We start from the raw sequence: 9,769 nt of genomic DNA, 5'->3' as shown, positions 1-9,769 counted from the left end.
TTCCAGTTTCTCTACAACCTCCTCAGTACCTTTTGAGAGCAGATATTGCTATCTTTGCTTTTATAGAAACAGATGTCTACAGAGTTGTGATAATGTTCTCAGAGTCACACAGTTAACGCAAGTAAATTGAGTGCAGATCTTGACAGAAATTCAGTAGGCTTGATATTCTTTTTTTATTCTGTCAACTGACCACATCTTCTCCACTTTATCCCAGCCTTTATAAACACAGCCACCAAAGCTGCAAACCAAATGCTAGGGAAGCAAACTCTGACTGTCCTAATATTAGTTTAGCCTTATTTTACAGAGGCTCCAAGATTGACCAAATATTTATTCAACCTAAACTGCAAGCCAATTGCCAGAAGTACAAACTACAGATGTACTTAGTATTCCTTTATGACTTTATTTTACAATTACTCCAAAGTGGAGCAAATATTTATTAAATAGCGACAAACTCCAAGTGTCTTAAAAGGTACTGAGTAAGAAATATATACTCTGCAATTTCTAGTAGCTTGAAATTTGTTAGGGAGACAACTTGAATGATATTGCAGTAACATTGCAGTAATGTAGCCTCTAGAACTTCTGAATATTGCATTTGTAATTAGTCATTTCTAACTCTCCAGCTCCTATCCTATAATAATCCCTGTTTTAAGGATGGATAATCTCCTCCCATGTGATTACTGCCTCCGAAAACCTGCTGAAGTGTCAGCTATGGGGCAGTTCTGACTCGGCAGTATACAACAACAATAGCTCGCCTGTTTCAAGAGCAGTTTGTGAGATTGGAAAGGGATGTAGGAGAATTGAAGAGTTGTATATTGGTAAATCGAGTTCAAAATATTATGAAGTTCAACAACAATATAAGCAGATACTAAAAAAGGAATTGCTGTCAAGTCAGAACTAACTCATGGCTGTTTCTGTGGGTTTCTGAGGCTGTAAATAACAAAATGAGAAGAGGTTACTGTCTTTCCCTCAAGGAGTGAATGGTGGATTTGAACTGCCAAAGAAGCCTGGCCTTTGGTTTAGCAGAACAACTCCTTGCATACGAGGCTACTAGAGTTCCCCATAAGTTGTTGTTATGTGCCATTGAGTCACCTGCAACTCATTGTGACTTTATGTCCAAGAGCTCTAAACCCTGCCCTATCCTGAGCTAGTCTCACTGTCTCTCACACACCTACCCCCATTACCCTAGTTAATGTTTCAATTCATTTCATCTTGAGTCTTCTTCTCCTTTGCTGTCCCTCTACCCTTCCAAGCGTGATGCCTTTCTCCAAGAATGGGTCACTTCTAGCCATGCGATTTTGTCTTTTAAGTGGTAAGTCTCTCTTCCTCAGGGTTAAGTGACTTGTCTAGCACTGCTCAGTAGAATATTGTTCTGCCACCAAAGGATCTAGTGTTAGGCCTCTTTTTACACATGTATGAGCAAGAGCATGAAAAGAAGGGAGCAAGCAAATTAGGGCGTTGGTACTTACAGTTTTGTCACAGTGAGGTTACGGAGACATGATTACTGAGCTGTTTTTGAACAGGCTGCTTGTTGTATGTGCTCTTCGTAAAGCTGTGTGAATTTTTCTGGGAGTGCAGGTCTCATCATGGTGGAAGAGGAATTCACAGAGGTGGCGAATGGGTGGGATAGTCCCTTTTAATAAATTACATTTGTTGAAGTCACCCTCTATTTATCTAAAAACAACCTAAAGCAAAGGTAAGTGTGTCAGCCCTGAAATGTTAAATTCTTGGGCCTTATGAGAAAAAAGGACTGTAGCGTCCACACTTGTCAGCTGGATTTTGAGGAGAAAGTTGTTGACTGGGACCCTTGCTACAGACAACTTCAGATCACGTTTGCAGAGGGAGGACCTGGTAATTTCCTGATTTGCTCAGAATACTTTGTCCCTAAAGCCTTTTCTAGAAGTCATCAGTACGCTGTGTGATAGGATCCTTTTTTCGTAATTTTCCATAGAAAAGGGGGAACAGCAGAGATCTAATCTGCTTAACCAGATGCACATTGCTTTGTGCGTTTGGCACCTCCAGGGACATCCAGGTATTTATTCTGAGGGTATTTAAAGTGAAAGTTTTTATAAGTTTTCAATCTGAAAGAATGAGGACTTGTTGAGGGGGAAAAAAAGGAAATAGCAGACATTCTTGAGGTGATGGTACCAAAGTACCGGAGAGTGAAACTTCAGACATTGCCAAAGAAGTAATTTCACTTTCAAAAAATCTGGTTCCCAAGCCATTGCATATTTACTTAAATTGATCTATTTTGTTTGTGAAAAGTTTAATAGGTGTATTATGTAATTGTTGTTGTTAAGTGCCATCGAGTCATAGACGACTCATAGCAACCCTATGAAAGAAAGACCTGAACACTTGTATAACTTTCATTATTTCTTCAGGTTCATAGGGTTTCTGGGGCCAAGCTATATCAGAAGTGGATGCCATTCCTGCTTCCAAGCTTGTTTTAGTAGGAGAGCTCCACCAAACACTGTCCACTATGCGTAACCGTTATCACATTTGACATGTCAGTGTCATAGTGTTCAGCTTCACAACAACCATTGTACAGCAAATGGACAGACCAAGTGCTATGCCACTTAGAAGAATGTTTGACCAAAACCATTATGTAATAGTGCAAATATTATTTTGTTATTGAAAATGAAACTTAGTTTTTAAAAAAAATTTCTGGTCTTACAAGAATTTTGAGTTTCAGTGAGAATTGGGGTTTGTGTGTGTATGTGTGTTATGAAGAGGGCAGTGGGGAAAGGTGAGAGGAAAGTGTTCTAGCTCTTTCCTACACTCTACAGTTTTTATAAGCCATAGCCTCTTTGGGGTGTGTGTGTGTGTGTGTTGTGTGTACCATTAATTTATTGAAATAAAAATAGATCCCCCCCACAAATATTTTTCAGGGCTCTTTTGGCATCTCAAATGGAGCCCACATTTGCCAGGATGGTTTTTCCTTGTTTTGACGAGCCAGCACTGAAGGCAACCTTTAATATTACAATTATTCATCATCCAAGTTACGTAGTCCTTTCCAACATGCCAACACTGGGTAAGTAATGCTTCCTGTCATCACATTTCTTAAGTATATAGACATATATAAGCACATACACACAGAACCATATATGTAATAGCTTTCATATCAATGACTTTTTTAGGCAATGTACTACAAGTTTTGGTAGTGTATTACAAGTTTTGCTTAACATTTTTTACGATTTTTCTATGAGTGCCTCCTCATACAAAATATTCTGGGTTTTTGTGTGTATGGTTTGTTGTTTTGTTTTGTTTTGAAAATTCACAAGAAAAGCAGTGATTTTAAAAGACACTCGAGTGCTATCTTCAAACAGTTCGGTTTTGGATTTACATCAGTGTAGTCCGCCTCCAGGTAGGTCCTAGCGAGAGAGGTAGCCACAGAGATACTTACGTTTGAAGGTAATAGCCATGTGGGTATGTGTCAGCACCTCCAGCTAACAGACAATAATTCCTGATTATTTTTGTCTTAGATACTGGGACATTATATATATTGTTTAAAACAGTCTGGTTTTATTTCTTGGCAGCCTACAAGTGGAAGCTTTGAGAAGTTTGAAGAAGTTAGGGCTTCAACTATTGATCATTATGATAAGAAGCTGGTCGACTCCATCTGGCTCTGTCACACAGCTGTGTTTTATTTGGCTGTCATGACTTTTTCCTTTTAATTGAATTAGTTTCAAACTTTAAAAACTCCAGAGATTTCACTTAAAGTACAGCTTTTTTTTAACTTCCTCAAAACCTCAAAATAACTCACAACATTCAGCTTGGAGTTCATAGTTGACAGCGAGAGGTACTGCCCATGGACTGGGCTTGAGCTCTGCAACCTGCCAATGTTTCATTTCCCCCTGACACTGACCATTTCACATTGAGTGTCTTGCCCTCGTAGACATTTGAATTTGTGATTTCTGCTTTGAAGGCCCCACACTGCCTTTACCACATAACTAGATGAATCCCAAGAGTGATAGAACTGTACCTATTGATTGACTATGAGTCTGGGTAGAATTAGACTAGGACATAGTTAGGGAGCTTTGGTGGTGTAGAGAGTAGGGAGTTGTGCTGCCAACTCAACAATAGGCAGTTCAAACTTACCAGATGCTCTGAGGGAACAAGATGGGCAGTCACGTCCTGTGTCATTAATAGTCACTGAAAACCCAGTTGATGAGGGAGGAAAATGTGCAGCAAAGAATGAATAAAAACCCAACCTTTCTGTAAACCTTTGTTAAAATCACAATAAAATAATAATTGTTGTTGTTATATGCCATCAATTCACTTGCGACTCATAATGACCCTATGTACAAGAGCCCTAAATGCTACCCTATCCTGTGCCAACCTCGCCGTCTCCGACACACTCACTCCCACCCTCCCAATCACAGAATCGATCCATCTAATTAAGGGTCTACCTCTCCTGCTCCATCCCTCCACTCTCCCAAACATGATGTCCCTCTCCAAGGACCAGTCCCTCCTTGCAACATGCCCAAAGTATATCAGATGAAGCTTCCGAATCCTTGACTCCAAGGAGCATTCCAGCTTCACCCTCTCCAGGACAAACCTGTTTCTCCTAGCAGTCCACAGTATATTCAACACTCTTCTCCAGCACCACAGCTCAAAGGCATCAATTCTCTTTCTAGCATCTCTATTCACTGTCCAACTCTCTGATGCATAGCACGTAATTGCAAAGACTATAGCCTGGATCAGACTCACCTTAGTCTCCAGCCTGAAGTTGTTGCTCTTCAGTACTCTTGAGAGGTCCCTCACAGCTGACTTTCCCAATGCACTTAGTCTCTTGATTTTAATAATAATAATAATAGTTGTTTATTATTATTATTAAAGAAACCTCAACCACCTCCATAGAAGGAAACTGGGGCAGGGGAACCCATTAGAGGTTCAGTTCTGACTTGATGGAACATAGCAACCAAGTAGATATGGGTAGAAGGGAAAGAAAGAAGATTGGAGGTCATATTTACCTATTCATGGAGCTCGTCCTATTGAAAAGGCTGATTTGGGTTCACAACACTATTCTTATATTGTGTGGTTTTTGACAGATTTTTTTTGTTGTTAGCTGCTTATGACTCCTGCAGAACCCATACATAGTAGAACAAAATGCTGCTCTGACCTGTACCATCCCTATGATTATTTGTGGATTGCACCACAGTTATCCACAGGGTTTTCATTGGTTGATTTTCAGAAGTAGATTTCCAGGCCTTTTCCCCTAATCTCTCTTAGTCTGGAAGGTCCGCTGAAGCCTGTTTAGCATCATAGAAACATACTAGCCTCCACTGATGGATGCATGGTGGCTGCGATGAAGTACCTTGCCTGGAAATTGAGCCCAGGTCCCCACAGTGGAAGGAGAGAATTCTACCGCTAAACTATCTAGGCTTCAGATTTGAGAGCTTCTTATCATTAGGTGCCATTGAGTTGTTTTTCAAATAGCTAGACTGTGAAGAGTGGTTGGGAAGATTGATTAATGGTGAATTACTGAAAAAGGTGAATTCTTTCAAAGGTGGATTTCATTGATTAGGCTTACAGTGATATGGACTGAAATACTTTTTTATAGGTCAGACTGAAAAAGATGTGAATGGAAAAAAATGGACTGTTACGACCTTTTATACCACACCTCGAATGCCAACTTACTTGGTTGCAGTTGCTATATGTGATTATGACTATGTGAACAGAACAGAAAGGGGCAAGGAGGTGAGTAAGGAAGACTCCCAAGGTAAGGGGAAGCGGACTGGCTGCAGACTGTCCATCATTCTTTCAGCTCCCAAGACTACTGTCACCTCCAGGCTCTTTATACACTACTTCCCTCAAGTCCTGTAAAAGCTCTGTGTATTCAAAATCGAATGCAACAATTCTGTTTGCTGTCTTGTGAAGTGTTTTCCTGGAAGAGGCTGCCCATTAAACCCAGTTCATTGAGGTGGGTCCTCAGCCCCCTATGCCCAGTTCACTAAGGCTGTTTACAAACTGTAGAGGAGAACCAAGCCCATTCTCATAAAGAAGACTTGTTCAAAGCTGTTCCACCAACTCTTCGCCTAACCTAATGGTGAATTACTATTATGGGCAATCTCTAACTTACCACTGAGATCCATTATTAAGTGTATCTTTTCTTTTTAACTGTGATTTTAAATGAAAGTTTACAGAGAAGTTAGATTTTCATTCATTCATTATTGCACATTTTCCTCCCTACCCATGCCCAGTTTACTTTTTTTTAAATTTTTTATTTTATTATTTTGTGTGTGTGTACCGTCAAATCGAATCTGACTGGTGCAGGAGGAGGTTGCCCCTCCTTCTCTAGCCGAGCATCTGGTGGATTCAAACTGTGTACTTCTGGGATTGCAGTGCAGCTTCTTGCCATTAGGCCACCAGAGCTCCCTCCAGTTCACTTTCTTAATAAATAGATAGATTGATAGATAGATAGATAGATAGATAGATAAAGAAATAAATTCATTGAAACAGATGGAGAGAACAGGTTAAAAGAGTTATATGATAGGGAATTATGGTTATCACATGAGTCCAGAATGAAGGTTGCATAGTGGAGTGTACTTCGGGCAGGGGCCCGGGAGAGGGGATTGTATACCAATGAAGGAATTTTTTTACTTTTCAAAGAGAAGAGTAAAGTGTGGGGGAGGGGTGGGCAGGGAGAAAAGTGCAACAATGAATGAATGGAAATCCAAAATCTCTGTAAATGTTCATGAAAATTAATTTAAAAAAATTTTGTAAACTAAACCCCCCCCCAAAAAAATATATTCTTTTGCTGTTGCATAATTTTTTCCCAATCCCTACCTCAGCCCTCCCCCAGTACAGTTTGCTATGCATCTCTTATTCTGGACTGTTGTCATACAAATAATGCCTAATGATGTTTAAATAGTTCTTTCCTTCATCTGTTCCAATGGAATGTTTATTATTTATCCCCTCTTTTCTTAGTTTACTCCCAACCCCATGTCAGTCCTGTTTTATAACAGTGGTGTTATGCAGTATTTGTCATTTTGTGATTGAGATATTTCACTCAGCATAATGTTCTTCAGGGTCATCCATGCTGTGTAATATTTAATGAGTTCCACGTTTTTCAGCGCTGCATAGTATTTTATTCTGTGAATATACTATGGTTTTACTGTCCATTCATTTGTTGATGAGCTTCAGTGTATCTTTAAATCACATTATAGGCAAGTTGGGAAAGGTACCTGCAGTTCAAAGGCTGCCCCTCTGGCAGTTTGAATCCCCTAATGACTTAACAGGAGAAAGGTAGGCAATGTCTACCTTCTCTTAATGTGATTTACAGCCTCCAAAACCTAGCAGAGGGTCAGCTGTGGTCAGTTCTGAAACAAGTGTCTTAAGTTTCAGTGCTTAAGGGCCAGTAAACAGGGATGACTATCTAATAATCAAGGTGAGCATAGGTTTTCTGTGTTCACTACTCTGTAGAGAACAATTCCACACAGGCTTCATCAGTAATAAGATTTACTATCTGATAATCAGACATTTGTGAACCTGGAGACCTACTGAGTACTTGCTCTGCAAGGAACTGTAAACTTGAAAAGAGGTTAGTATGGGGTTGGGGACAGACAGTTGATAACCATACCTAGAAATGGAATCCTTTGATGTGAAAAAATGTGAAATGACAGGTCATCAATTTCTCTCTCTCATGGTGAAGTCAGAACTAACTCAAAGCTGCTCCTCCAGTGGTTTTTCAGAGACTATAAATCACACAGGAGGAGATTTCCCATCTTTCTCCCTCAGAACCGTTGGTGAATGTGAGCTGCCAGAGAAGTACAGCCTTTGGGTTGGCAACACAGCTCTCTACAAACTACACCAGCAAAGTTGCTCGTTCAGGCTTTTAGTAAACCCAAGCAGAGTTTATCTTGCACGTTTAGTAATCCAGCACTACAAGTGTTAGTGAAAGTTAGAGATCTGTTGTTGTCACTGAAAGCTAACTTGAGAGACGTTTGAGGTGAGCGTCAAGAGATTTAGTATCTATAGGAGACAGGAAGTATGAACCTGCCAAATATGCCACCTCTCTGGAGGCCAAGGGTAAATTTTTATAGGAAAAAGAACCATATTGCATCTTTGTCTGCATGGGCTAGTTTAGGTAATGGTCACCTCACAATCATGCTGACCAGGGCTCATTGTCATCTTGAGGATGTCTGGCCCCATTTTGTATGTCACAAGGAGGTCCTCATTGTTCATTGATCTATCTTCAGGGGGGTAACAAGTGACGATGAATATGGTATTATTGCTTAAACCTCAAAAAGATACTGACTTTTATTTTATGAACTTTTATTTTATTGACTGACATTATTTTATTAACTTCTGAGGCAAGCAGGAAACTAAACTCTCCAAGTGAATGCTTCAGTTCAAAAAGCTACTGAACACCCATGTTTATCACAGCTTTGTTCACAATAGCAAGGAGTTGGAAACAACCTAAATGACCATCAACAAACGAATGGATAGACAAGCTGTGGTATATTCACACAATGAATACTACGCTGCACTGAAAAACAAGACACTCATGCAATATTATTCAAAATGGATGACCCTGGAGGACATTATGATGAGTGATGTATCTCAGTCACAAAAGGACAAATACTGCACGGTGCCACTGTTGTAAAACAGGACAGACCTCGGGGTTGAGGGGAGACTGAGAAAGATGGGTTCAATAATGTATACTACATTGAAACAGATGAGGGAGAAAACTGTTTAAGGGGGAAAATTATTAGGTATTTTTGTCATGACAGCAGTCCACAGCAAAGGCTCTATAGTGGACCTAGGGAGAGGGATTGTAAAACAATGAAAGAATTTTTCTTTTACTTTCCCAAGAGGGTAGTGTACTAGGGGGGAGGGATGGGAGGGGAGAAAAGTGCAACAATGAATGAATGGAAATCCAAAGTCTCTGTAAATGTTCACTGAAATGAATAAAAAAGTTTTTAAAATTTTTTTTAAAAAAACCAACAAAAAGCTACCAAAAATGCAAAGCTCAAGAAAATACTTTTTTGACCATTTTATAAAGCCTCTGGTGAGTTCTGGTAGCATGGTCTATAGGGAGTAGCAGTGCAGATTCGCTAGCATGGCCTCTCCAGAGGTTTGAATCCACCAGCTGCCCTGTGGGAGAAAGATGGGCCATCTCCTGTGTGACTTATAGCCTCTGAAAACCCACAGGAAGGTCTGCTATGGACGGTTCCAAGTTGATGGTGATGATTTGGTGTATTAAGACTTTATTAATATACTCATCAGTTACAAGTATGGGCTATCTGTCACACAGTTTCATAGTCTAGCGACTTACTATATCCTTCTGACGGAAACCATCAGCTCCTTGTCCCTATAGATGTGGACTCAGCAGATTTACCTTATTGGATAATGATTAATAGATCCTTGATATTCTCAATATCATTGGCTAATTCTAACATTCATGGCATACATTAATAAATATGTGTAGTCTTGACTGGGAAGCACGTGCCCAGAGCCTGGCATAAAGGAACAGGCTGCATAGCCAATCTCTTGAGTGGCTCTTGAGTGTACAGACAGATCCCAAGTGGCATGTTGATTTGAAGCTGCTGTACCTACAACAATTGACACAGAGGGATATAATCATTCTCTTTGGGAAAGATTACTCCAAGAAGAAGTTCAATTGCCATAGAAGTAAAGAGGAAACAGAGCATGCCTAAGAAAATCATATCCTTAGCACAAGGAAGAATTCAAGATACTAAAGAGTTGAATAGAAGATTTCAAAAGGCAGCACGGAATGACAAAGCAAAATATTACAATGAAATGTGCA

General features: G+C 39.9%; 1 protein-coding gene across 1 annotated transcript in view; it reads left to right on the top strand.

The window, feature by feature from the left end:
• LOC102864573 (aminopeptidase Q-like) overlaps positions 1-9,769 on the top strand; it is a 154,714-nt gene that overhangs the window by 30,702 nt on the left and 114,243 nt on the right. Inside the window, exons 2-3 of the mRNA XM_006886668.1 lie at positions 2,886-3,028; positions 5,561-5,697. Coding sequence (XP_006886730.1) covers positions 2,886-3,028; positions 5,561-5,697 — 280 coding nt within the window. The remainder of the gene's footprint in view (positions 1-2,885; positions 3,029-5,560; positions 5,698-9,769) is intronic.

Source organism: Elephantulus edwardii, unplaced genomic scaffold, assembly GCF_000299155.1.
Source record: "Elephantulus edwardii isolate Elephantulus edwardi_28Jun2011 unplaced genomic scaffold, EleEdw1.0 scaffold00050, whole genome shotgun sequence".
Classification (NCBI taxonomy): Eukaryota; Metazoa; Chordata; class Mammalia; order Macroscelidea; family Macroscelididae; genus Elephantulus; species Elephantulus edwardii.
The sequence above is the reverse complement of the archived record's forward strand: the minus strand, read 5'-3'. Positions and strand labels throughout refer to the sequence as shown.